The sequence below is a fragment of the Monomorium pharaonis genome, chromosome 6 (genome assembly GCF_013373865.1).
Source record: "Monomorium pharaonis isolate MP-MQ-018 chromosome 6, ASM1337386v2, whole genome shotgun sequence".
Classification (NCBI taxonomy): Eukaryota; Metazoa; Arthropoda; class Insecta; order Hymenoptera; family Formicidae; genus Monomorium; species Monomorium pharaonis.
In genome coordinates, this window is record NC_050472.1 from 4,155,263 (window position 1) to 4,170,318 (window position 15,056).

At 41.2% G+C, this 15,056-nt stretch overlaps 2 protein-coding genes across 4 annotated transcripts in view; one reads left to right on the top strand and one right to left on the bottom strand.

Annotated features, from left to right (window-relative positions):
• LOC105831017 (filamin-A) overlaps nt 1-3,637 on the top strand; it is a 36,796-nt gene extending 33,159 nt beyond the window's left edge. For all 3 annotated transcript variants that reach the window (XM_012670826.3, XM_012670827.3, XM_028190939.2), the window contains 9 exons: nt 824-982; nt 1,044-1,192; nt 1,285-1,471; nt 1,554-1,816; nt 1,909-2,080; nt 2,163-2,381; nt 2,463-2,659; nt 2,926-3,228; nt 3,454-3,637. In XM_012670826.3, the coding sequence (XP_012526280.1) occupies nt 824-982; nt 1,044-1,192; nt 1,285-1,471; nt 1,554-1,816; nt 1,909-2,080; nt 2,163-2,381; nt 2,463-2,659; nt 2,926-3,228; nt 3,454-3,522 (1,718 nt within the window). In that variant the 3' untranslated portion in view covers nt 3,523-3,637. The remainder of the gene's footprint in view (nt 1-823; nt 983-1,043; nt 1,193-1,284; nt 1,472-1,553; nt 1,817-1,908; nt 2,081-2,162; nt 2,382-2,462; nt 2,660-2,925; nt 3,229-3,453) is intronic.
• Nucleotides 3,306-8,520, bottom strand: LOC105831018 (ribosome biogenesis protein BMS1 homolog). The gene is made up of 2 exons (XM_028190941.2): nt 7,056-8,520; nt 3,306-6,657 (listed from the first exon to the last, which is right to left on the bottom strand). Exons 1-2 carry the CDS (start codon nt 7,910-7,912, stop codon nt 3,750-3,752), a joined length of 3,765 nt encoding a protein of 1,254 aa, XP_028046742.1. The 5' UTR covers nt 7,913-8,520; the 3' UTR covers nt 3,306-3,749.
• Nucleotides 8,521-15,056: the final 6,536 nt, after the last annotated feature.

The window sequence follows — 15,056 nt, forward strand, 5'->3', positions numbered from 1 at the left end:
GATAATTAAATATATGGAAGCGAGCATGAAAATTTTGAGCAACAATTTTGCTACAGTAACATAAATTAAGAGTAAATTTTTTCTTTATTTGTTAATAAAAATTTAACGTAAAAGTTAACAGATGCCAAAAATCATGCGTTAGAACAGATCAATTATAAAAGATGTAATTAGATGTAATTTTATTATAAATTTTATTCAGTTAATATTATTTTACAAAATAATTAATGTAAATCTTAAAGCATATGTTTATGTTTATACATATATTGTTTTTCTAAAAATAATATCTTTCGCACATTTATTGCATGTGCATGATTCATTTATCAATTTTTTCATTGGCAAACGAGATTGTTTTCACGCGTAAAGAAAGTATCGACGTGACCTAAATCGAGTGATACGATCGGAATCAAGTTATCGAAGTTAAGAGAAAAGTCATGTTAACTACTAAGTAATTGCTTAGATTTGTTGTACGCGCGAAAGCATAATATCGCGCTCACTCGAGACGTAAGTGTTCTCGGCGTTGCGTCCGGTGCGCCTTATGTAAATGTACCGCATACGCAGTAGGCAGGAGAAAGTAGCGAGTGGTTTCTAGTGTACCATAACTATGCAGCTACGTTTCAAGGCCGTGTCTCGGATATAATCGCAGCAGATAGCTCGGGCAGACATAGACTACTTTCAAATAGCATTGCGTTGAACGCATAATGAACAGTCACGATACACATCGCACGCGGCGCGATACCAATTGAAGAAATCGCAAGATCGCCCAACAATAACAGCAAGAAGACTCGCGCGGATTATAGTTTACGCAATTGGTGAATGATTACAGTGATGAAAGCTGACGCCGGCACGGCCGACCTGGACGTGACGGCGACGAGTCCGTCGGGCCAGGAGATCCCGCTGCAGGTCACTCCGCTCAACGACGGCGCCGAGATGATAGAGTTCTCGCCCAGCGTGCCCGGCACTTATATGATCAACGTTACTTACGGTAATTACATGTAAACATTAAAAAATGTATATTATATTACATTATGGCGTTGGTGAGATAGGCGGGTGTTCCGTGCCTGGAACTCCAGTGGTGTGCACCGTCGATGCAGTCGGACAGGCCCGCGCGAAAGGCGAGGGATTGTTAAGTGGTCATGTGGGTAAACCGGCACACTTTATCGTCACCGGCACGAGAAGTCCGCCGGCAGTTCAGGTATTTACATATGATGCAATAAAGAAGTTGCTTCGTCAAGTTACGTGCAGGATGTACGGGATTCTTTTTTAATTGAACCGTACGCGTCGCAGGTGGATGGACCGGACAGTGTGTCCAAGGCGACCATTGAAGCTGGCGCTAATCCCGGCACGTGGAACGTGTCTTATGTGCCGAGTGAGGTCGGAGTGTTCGACATAAGAGTCGTCTGCGCCGGGCAACAGTTGCCAGGATCCCCGTGGCATCCGAAGATCATTGACACGCGGAATCTTCGCGTTATCGGTGAATAAAATTGAAACAACATTTAATGTCGCCGATATATATATATATTTGTGTTGAGCTTATGATGCATTCATGACTGTAGGTGGCTGGTCCGCTGTTTGTGACGATATCGGTCGCTTGAAACTGCATCCATCCAATAAGATCAGCTTCGACACCGCGGAAGCCGGACCCGGTGAGATCACCGGAACTGTCGGCGATCAACCTCTCGCCTTCGAAATGACATCTAGCAACAGGCTGAAGCTCGTTCCGCCCCAAATAAGTAACGGCGAACATCGTTTGGAAATACTGTTCAACAGCACACCATTTCCCGGAGCACCAAAGCTCGCGCTCGTGCAGGATTTGGAGGTTTCTCATCTAATCAATTTCATCAATTCAATTTAAAATACGATTTTAATTATACATTTTTACTGTAATTATTATTATTTATTTTTCTCTAGCCGCCGGTGCAAGATACAAGTCGAGTATTGCTAAAGGGACGAGGATTAACATCGGCCAAGTGCGGCGAGGAAGTCAGTTTTACCATAGACGGTTCTCAAGCCGGTAATGGAACCCCGAAAGTGCAATTATTTTCACCTACCAGCGAACTTAATGTCATGTTACAACATCTAGGTAAGAAGGGAAAAAGATAAACAAAGCTACAAATGCGAGTAAAGAAAGGCGGCTCTAAATATTCTTTATACGAAATGTACAGGCGACAGTGTTTATCGTGCAAGTTATATACCGCTAACACCGGATCCGCTCTTAATGACTGTCTCGTGGAATGGAAGGCAATTGAAGGGCTGCCCGTTGCAAATTAACGTTACGAGCGCAGCCGACGCGTCTAGAGTCATCTGTTCCGGAGACGGACTTAAGCACGGTATCGTTGGACAAGAGATCAGAAGTTTTATCGATACCAGAAGAGCTGGCCCAGGTAAAAACCTGTTTCATATACTTATGATAAAATATTACTTTCGATGGTTTTTTTTTTTTTTATCGTAAACTCGTTTCGCAGGTGAGTTAACGGCACATTGCGTTGGACCGCATAAAGTAGCGTACTGTGAACTGTACGATCATGGTGATGCCACGTTCACGCTGAATGTGAAGCCTCAAGAGGCGGGACGGCATGCATTAACTATTAAATACGCCGGAGAACATGTTCCCGGTTCTCCGTTTACATTACGCGTCTCCGGAGCCCCGGATGCTTCAAAGGTATCTAATATTTGCAGTTTAGTTAACAAGAATCTTAAATATTTCAATAAATGTCAAAATTTTCCAAGTTAAAATCTAATGTTCTAATTAATAAATTTAGTAAAAAAAAAATTTACTGAAAACTTTTATATTAAATATTTCAGTACTATTTTTCTTATACTTAAATAAATATTAGCAATCTACATAAAATTAATATAATTTCATAAATTTTTAGAATTCATAAAATTAAATTTTAATTAAATTAATTGACTTGCTTGAAATATTAGGTTCGCGTTTATGGACCTGGAATCGAACACGGTGTACTAGCTACTTTCCAGTCGCGATTTATTTGCGACACACGAGGTGCCGGTGCCGGTCAGCTTACAGTGAGAGTACGCGGACCTAAGGGAGCATTCAGAGTGGAGATGCAACGGGAGACTCAAAAAGATCGAATTATTCTCTGTCGATACGATCCGACGGAACCCGGGGATTATAGAGTAGAGGTTCGTTGGGCTGGTGTGTTGGTGCCAGGTTCTCCGTTCCCCGTTAAGATTGTCGACACGCAAGACGAATTACTTATGCTCACACAGGTAAAAGTTACATGTAATCATCAAATTTATATAAAAATTAATGAGAGAATTGATTGTATACAATAATTTTACCGAAATATATAATTAAATATTTATTATAAACTATATTATATATACATTATAATTAGAGTTATATGCAAATGTTTGCATAATTATATTTCATGGATATTATACAACTGGCATTAAAATAAATGCCATAATGTTTGGATATATACGATTTTTCAGGGCGGAGATAATTATTCGACAGGCCATCATACTATTACATCGTGGCGTGGATCGCAAGCTATATTGTAAAAACGCCGCGGCTAACATTGTTATTATATGTTTTGTATGGACTAATATATTTGATAATATATGGTAATTATTGTAACTTATGTGCAAACGTTAATAAACTCAACATTCCGATTAAGTATATTTATTCTTTTCAGCTTTCCGAGCTATATATATTTGTATGTGAAGAAAATTATGTACACTTTCTCAATCTTGAAATATTAATTTATTCATATTTTGTCTCAGAAACCTCACCGATTTTTTTTCTTTTCCAGCTTACTGAGATCCCTAAAGACTTCCTTCTTCACCTGCTTTTGCTTCGTCATCTTCCTGGCTTCCTCCTCCGCGACTCGCGCCTGATACGCCGTTATTCTCTTTGTCATAGCCTCCTTCTCTTGTTTTTGCTTTTGTGCGTAATTTGTTCTAATCATCTTCATCATACGCGCGATTTTCTCTTCTTGGGGTTCACGCACTACGGCGACTCTACCTTGTTTGAAATTGGCCTTGCGCCAATGCGGCACGGGCCCGAGTTTGGGCTTGTCTCTGAACGGTAACTCTTTCTGCAACTTGCGCGGAATGAATAGCGGCCTGAATGGCTTTACCTCTCGCTTAATCGGCGTGTACATTGAGTCCTTGTTAGCTTCGGCATGGATATTCTTCTCTCGTTTCAGCTGGCCCGTAGTTTTCATACCGCGCCACTGATTCTTCTCCGCAGGTGGTAGTAGCAGTGATGTCACTGGGTTATAGAAGCGTGGCACGTCAACCTTGTACCACGTTCTGCAGAATACTATGTCACTCAGCATTATCTTGTCTTCGAATGTAGCACGGAAGCAACCTTCTGGTTTGGCGACCGCCTTCTTAATCTGACCACGAATACCCGAGACCGTCTTAATTCGCGCACCCTCGAATTTGGCAACCTCGAGGGCGCTGTTGAACATATCCTTAATGAACGCGGTCTTGCGATAGATCTTTTGTGGCACGCCGGTGAGCTTTAGCTTCTTCACAACCTGCGTGGTCTTGTCCAATTCTACAATCGAGCCCGTCGCCGCAATGCGGAAACCCGGTTCCCTGCTTGCGACATCCTGCACTGCCAGAACTCCGGCACCTTGTGGAGTGATCGGACCCCAAAAGTGGCCCATGCACGCCATGTGTTCCGGCGTGTATTTCAGCATTCGGTGGCGCAGATTGTCCTCCAATTTGGAGTAAATCGGCAGCGACTGGAATCTACGCCAACCTATGGAGAATATGAGCGGATCGCGACTCTTCAGGATCCTCGAGTGCCATCGATGCTTCTTGATTCGCATCTGCACATAGCCGATGTTTTCCTCGCCGTGCAACAGACCGCCAATGATGATCGGATACGTTGGGTCGAGATGCGTTATCAGTTCGCACGGCACCGCCTCGAATTCCACGCGCACATACATACCAGGACGGTAGCCCTCTAACTGAACTCTGACATCGTCATCTAGTCCTTCGAATTCTGACTTGTTGATACCTGCCTGCCTCTCGACCTCGGCCTTTAGTTCATCGTAATATGTTTTCTTTTCCGTATTGTCATATTCTGCATCAAACTGCTCCTTCAGCTTTTTCTTCTTTTCTAATAGCTTTTTCTTTTCCTCTTCCTCGTCTGCCGGCAACTCCTTGGGAGCTGCGGTCTCACCTTTGTGCTTCTCTCCGGTCTCCAGGTCCTCAAAGTCGCCATACAGTTCCTCCTCGTCGTCCAACTTCAAGAGCGTCTCGGCGTCCTCCGATTCCTTCCACTTGCCCGTCACGAAATAGTTGATTAGCAACGCTTTGTTTTCCTCCTCCAGCCAATCGCGCGGGCTCTCCGTCGTGAAGAAAACGGACTCTTCCTGATTCTGCAGCTCTCGCTCGTGTATCTTTTGCTTTTGCTGTTCTTGAACCACGTGAAATATTCCGCCGATATCCTCGCTAGGCTTCTCGTCCTCCTTATCCTCTTTTTCCTCCATCGCGTTGCTTTTATCGAACACTCCGTAAACCATTTTCATCAAATTCTTGTTGCTTCGCTGGCGATCTACAAAAGCTTCTCTCGCCTTCTCGGTTAAATTCCTCTTCCACTTAAATTCATCCGCGACTTCTTCGTCGCTCTCATCCATCTTGATATCTCTTTCCTCTTCTCCTTGTTCTTCGTCTTCTTCTTCGAAAGCATCGTCTTTGTCTCCAATATCGCTGAACTCATCTTCATCATTCATCTCTAATCCCGCGCGTGAGTCCTCGTCACTGAGCTCATCGAAGCTTTCGTCATCAATGTCCTGCTTTATATTTGTCTTTGTCGCCTCCAAAAAACTCAATGCCTCTGAGATCTTATTTTTTATCAATTTATCTGATTCTTTACTCAGGGAATGATACACTCCTGCATTTTCTTGAGAAACATTTATTCTCTTATCAGACGCCAACTCAAGCTCATCGAAATCTGCATCGTCATTTTCATTGGCTGAATTAACTGAGTCTCTTTTCTTTTTCTTTTGTACTTTGTTGTCCTCAGTATTTTTTCTTTTAACACCCTTTTTATTAGATCCTTCTAAAATCTCTTCGTCGCTCGATTCATCTTCATCATTTTCATCCATTTTGCAGTTATCATTGTCATCGTCGCTGTCTTCGTTATCATTGTCATCTTCGTTATCTTCGTCGTCTTCGTCTTCGTCATTATGTTTTATGGGATTATCGTCATCATCCTTATTTAAGTTTTCTATGTCCGCTTCGTCTTTAAATATCACTCTTCGTCGAACTCTTCCGTTTTCTGTCACCAGTTCGCCCGTATAAGGAGCCATACTTTCGTCCACATCCTGTGATTTTATCGGCGCGGCGTCGCTGAACAGTTTCAGCTCGCTGTGTTGCAGTTTCTGGTCCAGCGTCTCTTGCGTGTCCTTCAAAGCGCCAGTCAAACCTGTGTCCTCCTCCTTGTAGGAGTGACTACCGCCCAGTTCCACATAAACGGCATCCTTGTCATAAACTATGCCACCGACGCCGGAGAACGGCGCGTATATTAGTCGTTCTTTCTCCACGAGGGCTCGCTTCTTAATCTGCTCCGGAAGTGGACAGGGATCTGGCAGAAAATTCACATCCTTGATCTTCATGTCCCCACATCCAGGTATATGAACTGACGTCTCCTTATTCAGTGGTATTCCTCTGACATATCTAGAAGCAAATATTATATTATTATATTATTATATTACTAAAAACAATTATATGATCTTATTTTCCCTCTATTTAGAAAAAATTGCAAATTTCTTTTAAAAGATTTATATAATTTATGTAATATGTACTATTATAAAATTTAGTTTAAACAAAAACTTATTTCAACAAGTAATTAAAAAAAAGAGTATTCTTAAAAATAATTCTTATTTAGTATTATAAGGATGATATTAAATTTGGATCAATGCTTAGCCAACTTTGTTATAATCTAGTTAATATTTAGACAATAACATGCCAATTGTAAAAAAATTCAAAAGGTAATCATAAGTAGAGGGATACCAATACATTTCAAATGCAACCATTTTGAAAGTAACTCAAAATGGACAACTCAATTATCTTACCCATACAAGCTGACATTTCTGTCGACCTTTGGGTTCTTTCTGATCAACTCCGGCGGTGTCAGATCCTCTAGCCTATCAGCAAGTATGTAGGGATGGGTGATGCGCCAATTCAAGGGCCTGAACTTCATGACCGAGATGAACCGCGCCAGATTCTTTATCTCCGTCCGGAGATACTCGTCGTGCAGCAGTCCGGAAAGATAGAACAGTTTCGCGCCGGCATACACCTCCGTCCAGAAACGATGCTTCAACGTCTTCTTGATCTTCCTCATCTTCCGTGCATCTTTTATCAGATCCAAGTGAGTGAGAACACCCATAATTCTGGGCATACCATGCACCTGGCATATATTCAGAAACTCAAATATCTCCATCTCGAAACCGAAGGAGGCGTCCACCAGCAGAAGCACTAGGTCTGCTACCTTGGCGATGTCAATCATGCTGTTCACATCATTGTTGCACTCCATGAAGGTGATCCTTCGCTTCTTACCCGACACGATGGTGACTGGGCCGAGAATACTGGTCAACGGCTGCTTGACGTAGCTCTTAATCAGGCATTGAATAACCAGCGACTTTCCAACCTTCGGCGGACCTACCACAGCAACCAAGACCGGCGGCGGTTCCAAGGGTGTTCTATCGATCAAAGGTACGTGCTGCTTCTTAGTCTCAATGTCCTGCCTTCGCCTGAACTGCCTTTCTGCCTTGATCGCGGAGTGGAAGGTGAATGCCTTCGGATTCCTCTGCTTGCCCGACAACTCCTGGAGTCCGTGTTCCTTCTTGGCCTTCTTCTTTTCTGCCTTGCGACCCGCATTGCGGTCCCTGTGACTCTTGTGTTTCACCGTATTGTCAATCGCGGCCGACATTTCGGCGGCTTTTTATTTTCTCGCTCGTTTTCTCGTTAGCTAGAAGTCCGCAATGTATTATTATAATAATGAAACATATTACTGTACATCAACAAGTTTTCAACCTATAAAATCTTAAACACCGACACGTGTCTAGAATTTCTGTATTGAAATTATTTTTTAACAAACATTTCGCAACATTATTTTTGTAATATTTATGATATTTATTTTTTAAAATTAGCAAAGATATAAACTTTATTCGTGTATAAAATCAGTTAATGATTATACTTCGAGCACCACGTGAACACATACTCTCCTCCGTTTTAATTTTAGGTTATGTTGCGCATGGTTGCTCATGTATCGGCGCAGCCAGCGATTAAAAAAATTTTTCCTGTATATTTCTGAAATAAGATTTGCCCAATTTTAATTCGTATTATTTGCGTAAATTGTATAATATTAGGTTTCTATTTAAACTATAAAATCAATTTGAATTTTATTTAGCAGCTTTATATTTATTTCTTATCAAGATATGATAACATATGTCAATTTCAAATATCAAAAATCGACAAGGTAGAAAAAGAATATGATCGGCAGAGTTTTCATCAAAATTCCAAGTCTCCTAAGTTTTTCGTAATAATCACAATTCGAAGAATTTAGATTTTATATATATTACAAAACTAAAAAAAAAATTGATAACTTATTGTTAGATATTATAAGTACTATAAATTATTATAATTAAATTAGATAACAGAAAATAATAATTAAGTATAACAATTATTGTTATAATAAATCTAGACTGATATTTAACATTGATAGAACAAAAGTATATATTAATAATAAAAAATAAAATATGAATATATTTCTCTTTCTAATCAAATCTATTTTACGTTTAATCCATGGATTATTGTTCAAATAACACATAAAACAGCTTGTATAATTTATTTTATATATATACACGTAATGTTAATCATTTATATTTTACGCTTATATAATTTCAATACTTTCAATTCTCTTCGTAATAATTCACTTAGACACGATCGAATTATCGAACTTTTCTCTCGTTGATTTATTTATAAATTCATTGTCTATCCATCAAGTATTTCACGGTAATTTAGAAAGAAAAAAAAATATATCTCCTCAATTTAACGCTCCGCACGTGTGCGCGCCTGAAGATCGATTGTTGTTATATTTTTCGTCGTGCGACCCACGCGATAATACGCCGTCTGTGCTCCAGACCGCAAGAGCGATCGTACGTACGACGGACCTCCGCGTCGTAACGTTGACGGCAGTGGTAACGTGTGTCGCTTCGACCGGTCAGGAAATTGCCTCGACGAGTACAAGGTAACGAGCCCGCGGGGCGACCCTTTAGGGCCGAACAATGCCGCGCGGCGATTGGAAAGTCATCGATCATGTATCCTAATTCGCGCGGTGTGCCGCGTGATATTGTAAAATTTCCGACGGTGATCGATCGCCCTCGAACTCTCCCGGGAGGAGATCGCCCGGTTGATTACCGCTACGCGGTAGATGCGGCGCACTTTGCCGTCATCGAGAGGTATACATCACGATAACGAGGGAAAAAAAAGGGGAGGAGATAAAAATTCCGCAAATAGAATATACAGCCCCGCGATAAAGTAAAGAGAATGAATTTTACGGCAATTGCGGTAAAGTGCTCTTCCATTCATCGCACGATTCACATTGATAGAAATATCGAATAATTAATATCTATAAATATCAATAGCCACGCAAACGTCTGTAAACATCAATATCTCTTTCCTCTTGCGTTGGCATGAATAATGGCCAATTAATCTAGTTAACACTTGCAGTTTTTAATGACGATAATAAACAATATCGCACAATATGAATTCTCCTTTGTAATGATAACATAGATTTATAATATATATAAAGACATTAAATAATACGTAAAATGAGATTAATGATACAAAATAATTAGATAATAATTAATTTTGCGTAACGTAAATTTACGGTCGTTTCAACGTGAAATACAAAACGCGGCCACTTGTGAATCTTTCGCACGCGTACACGGCTATTCGCTAAGGTCTTATTGTAAACGCGCTGAAAGAAAAAATCTCCGGGAAGTTCTACGCTTAATGAACCGCCCGTGTCCGGTCCGGTTCGCGCGTCGCAGTCTCGGTCTGTCAAGCCGGACTGACAGCTGTCGCCTTTTAAAATCGCGGTCAAAAAAATTGTTTAATATACGAGCGCACGCACATCGCGCCGCTCACTTGCCCCGCAATTGAGCCGCCTTGGACCGCGGCGAATCGCCATGACGATTGGGGGCGACTTTCAAATGGGGATGTAATTGTAGGGTGCACCGCATTTAAATTTAGTTTCAGCGCTGCTCGAGAGTACCGCATTTTATTTTCCCCAAACGCGCTGTTTTTTTTTTTTTTTTCAAACGGAAAAAAAACGCGCGCATTTTTCTCACCGCGACGGGAAGTAGTGGCAAATGATCCGTGAAGCCATCTTGAAATACGAAAATTTTGCCCACGCTTCGATTAAACGCTCACATTAAATTATCCGACATATATTCTACGAGCACATGTACAAAAAGTAATTAAAATTTAAAATTAATAATAAATTAGTTTATTGAAACAACATATAAAACATAAATGTTAATTGAAATTATTTATAATAAGGTAGGCTAAACGAGTAAGCTTTTGTCAAAAATTTTAATTTAGTTTGACTTCTAAAGATTAAACTGCTAGGGACAAAGTCTTGCCGCAAAAATTGATAGCACGGTAATCGAAAGCGATTAATTTAATGTTAAGTACGAATGCGACTTGCCGGTGGCAGATCAATTCTTCAAAGGGACGCAAGGGACACAGATGGTGTCAGACGTCGTGATTCGACGAAATCGGGAAAATCCTCCCTATATGTCTGTAATTGGGAAACAAAAACGTCTCGCTTGTGTGGTAACAATTCTATTATACACGTGATTCAATTGAATAAAATTAATCGAGCTCTTAACGGCAAAAGTTTATTAAATAACCAATCGAGAAAAAGTTCTTTTCAGAACGTTATTCTATCCTTTGAATGCGCAAGAAAAAGTTTAATTTTTTTCTTTTAAGAATATAATTCTTAATAAATAATTATATAGCGCGCAATGAAAATCAAGACAAAGAGAATAAATCAAAACTTGTAGTAATAACGAATAACGAAACAAATAACTTATACGTTTATATAAATAATACATATTTTGAATATAATGAGTAACAGTCTGTGATTAACAAAAATAAATAAATAAATAAAATGTCCATTACGTGTAATAAGACTAACACATTAATTTCGTGAAATACGCTCGTAATTTTCACGGTATATTTTCATCCGGATTTTCTCGATTTCACGAGGTTGTTGCAGCGCAACATTCAGTCATCGCGGCAGATTTACGAGGGCAAACATCAGGAGGAGCGAACGGACCGCGGATAATACGAACGCCTCATAATCGATATCACCGTTCGACCAGTCATCGCCGCCGTAACGTGATCGGTGATAAATTCATATTTCCAATCGGTCCGCGTCACGATCGCGGCGGCGATCAACAAATCGTAAAGCAGAAGGACAGTCGGCTTCTGGCTGGCTGCCGCGTGCGCGGGACAATGTCTGCCAATTATCGGACGATTGTCGGTGGCCGCCAACTGTCGGTGGTGGCCGGTCAAGTTGCCGGTCTTTCGGGGGAGTGACTGACCACCGCCTCGGTCGACACCTCGTTAACTTTTGTCGACCAGAAAGCCGGTCCATCCGGCACGTTACGTTTCCTTTGCGAGACCCAAGTTGCCGAACAGTTGAGAGAGTACCGGTTTTATTGACTGCGTTACGGATGTTTTGACTCTGCAATACACAGCTAAAAGTTATCGAAGTTCAAAAACTGAAGGCTCTTTAGATTTATTTTTTGGTTTTTTTTCTGATAAAATTCTGCCAAAACAACGTGATTTGTAAAAACAACGAATAATTTGGATGAATAATTTAGGTAGATAACTTTTAACTATTTAATAAAATGCACTATTTAATAAAATTTTATTAGTACGTGTAAAAAATTTGATTTAATTCATAATACTATTTTTTCTTATCAAATTTGCATAAATAAGTGTTAACTTTATATAAAAATTAAGAGCAAATAAAAAAATTAATTAGTTGCAAGCTGTAAAGAGAATTATGCTGAAATTTTACACATATATACTTAAACATAATAATAGAATAATGTATAAAATTTTTATATGTTTGACAGCCGCAATTATAACAAAAGAATATTTATACTCAATTCATAAAATATGTAAATTATAAATATGTATTTTTTAAATCATAATTTGAGAGAGAAGATAACATATTTATGATGAATATTGATGTAACTTTATCAACTCTAGAAATCTTTCTGAGAAAATATTAATAAATATAAAAGTTGTTAAAATGACACAATGAGAAGTAACAAACGTAACTGCACAATAATATTTCTTTATAATAATATCTTTATAATAAACATCTTTACAAAAAACGTTGAGAGATAGACTCATTTTTTTATTATTGCAAATTTCTAAAGAAGACATTTGAAAAAGTCATACCGCGAAGAAAAAACATTGCGAGCCAATTGAAAATATCCGTGGAAATCAGCAAAACGGAATGTTGCGGATTTTTCTGCTTTGCTCTCCCTCGACAAACAACCGCACGAGAGAGGGGAAAAAAAGCGGAAACACGCGCGCGAGAGGGAGAAGGAGGCGGAGAGAGAACTCCAGGCGATTCTGCGGAAATTCTAATATTGTTGCAACCGCGATCGACCGTGATCAGGCAAATATATCGCGGCGCGGCGCGGTCCGTCCATCCCGGTATCAATCGTGCCTCGTGTTTTTCTAAGAACACATCCGCCCGAGCTGGTACACGCAGCCACGAAATACGTAATTTTATGCATGTTTGCTTTACGCATGGGGACCGTCGGCTCCGTGCGTGTGTGCGTGCTTTGTATGACGTTGGGACGGAGGTGTCCTTATACGCCCTCCCGCGCGCGGCGCTTGTTTGTCCAGAAGATGGACTGACCAGCGGCTAAATCCACTCGACATCGGCGCGCGTATATATGCATGATTGAAACGAAATTATGAATAAATATTTGTCGATAGAAAGTACCGGGTTTCTCTCTCTCGATCTCTCTCTCTCTCTCGGCTGGTCGGAGGCGCCAGACGTCGTCGCCTCGAAAATTTGCGAAGCGTAAAAATTACATCTTTTCTCTTTTTTTTTTTTTAATTTCAATAAACAGCGCGTGTAAGTTTGTTTCCCAATTTATCCGGAAATAAGTGAAATTCCTAGTCACCCTCGAAGCAAATGGCTTTGTCGCCGCCCACGCGAGCGCGTGCTCCGCTCGTTTGCGGTAAGGTCAGGTGTAATTTCGCGTTCTATCTGGCAGCATTATCGCGCGCGGCGCAAATAGCGCGATCCCAAACGCTATGAGGCGGGGGGGGGGGGGAAAGGAGTAAAAAAACCGTCGTCGCCGTTCCCTCGAAGAGAGAACGCGGGCACGCACACTCCTCCCGGCGTGCGCGATGCGTGTACGCAAACACCTCGATTCGCGCCACGTGTCTTCACGTGCAGAAGTCGCGTGCGGACCGGAAGTACGAGGACGGATACTCTGGCCCTACTCACGGCCCCGTAATACGGAACGATGTAAGTCATTGATATCGTAACCTGCATGCGCGCCACTTTAATGGTGTCCGATGACTCACAGAGTTCTCTTTCTCGAAAGAGACGGAGTTGAGCCCTTTCTTTCTCTCTCTTTCTTTTCTTTTTTTTTTCGATAGGGACGAACGCCTTAATGCTTCCCGTATCGATTGACTGCGTTCTACCGATTTGCCTCTGCAATGCAGAAAATACCCCGGCGCACGAATAAGTTCCATTTATCGGGTCGAAGATAAATCGCGCGAGATTTCCCGGAAATGATGTCAGATGGGCTCCGTTTAAATCGACCCTTTCAATTGTGGAACCAAATATATAATTCGTACAGCGCAAATTGACGTGACGTATGCGTAAATCATCGTCTGTGAGACTCGCGGCCGAGAGATAACAAGCCACTTCAAAGCGTATCGATACGTATGAAAAAAAAAAAGAAGCTATCGAAGGGGATCTTCTCTGCGGAAATTCATGTTCTGACAGAGTCGCCGGTCGGATTTGCATCATCCCTTTGTAAAATTCCAGCCGCGGGGAGCGCGCGGTCACGCGATACTGTGCATGGGAACCGGGTGCGCTCTTGCGTTCCTCCATGTGTCCAAGAGAGGCTTTAAAAGGTACGGCGGGTCCGCGCAAAAAGATATTACATAATGCGGAGGAATAAGGACTATTCGTATAGGGTGGCTTCTCCCGTGAATTCGGGGCGACGAAGAATGGCCGATCGGTGGTGCGAGGCGCAAAAAAAAAAGAAAGAAACGGGCACGCGATCCACTTTGTATTCCTCCCTTTCTCTCGCTTCTTCTCTCTCTCTCTCTCTCTCTCTCTCTCTCTCTCTCTCTCTCTCTCTCTCTTTCTTTACCTTTCTCGCGCCCTTGATCGCGTGATGACGTGTGCTGGACGTGTGTGCACGCGACGTGGTGCACCGTCTCGCGATACCCGCTGCGATCGTCGTCGTCGCGCCGTTTTCATCGCCCGGCCGGGCGATACAATCGCTGCAGGGAAATAAGCCGATTTTCTACGTGCAAGACGTGGCGCGATATTAATCTGCATTAATCCCCGTTGCCTTACGATATTTCCAGTTTCTCGGGAAACGATAATTCGCGTGTTACAATCCAACAGGATCGAAATTTTTTCCTCCTTCGTGCATACTACAAGAGCGAGAATGTCGCCGCACGCGACAATCATCATTATGTTAAAATACTGCGTTTTAATATTGCGTTTGCAATATTTATAGTACTCCGTTTTAATTTTAAAATGCTTCGATAAAAGCTTCGTGAATCTCTTTCAATCGCACTTATTCGGTTTTCTCTAACGTAAATATAAAAAAGTTTATGTTCACATTAAAAGATGAAAAATGAAAACGTAAGAAACAACGTAAGACCTATCAAATGAATATATTTCTTAGATTTGAAAATAACATTGCGTGAAATTCTCTTTCTCTTTGCAATCCTTCCGCACAACATTGCGGCCCATTTCTCTCGACAATGTAGGTTGATTT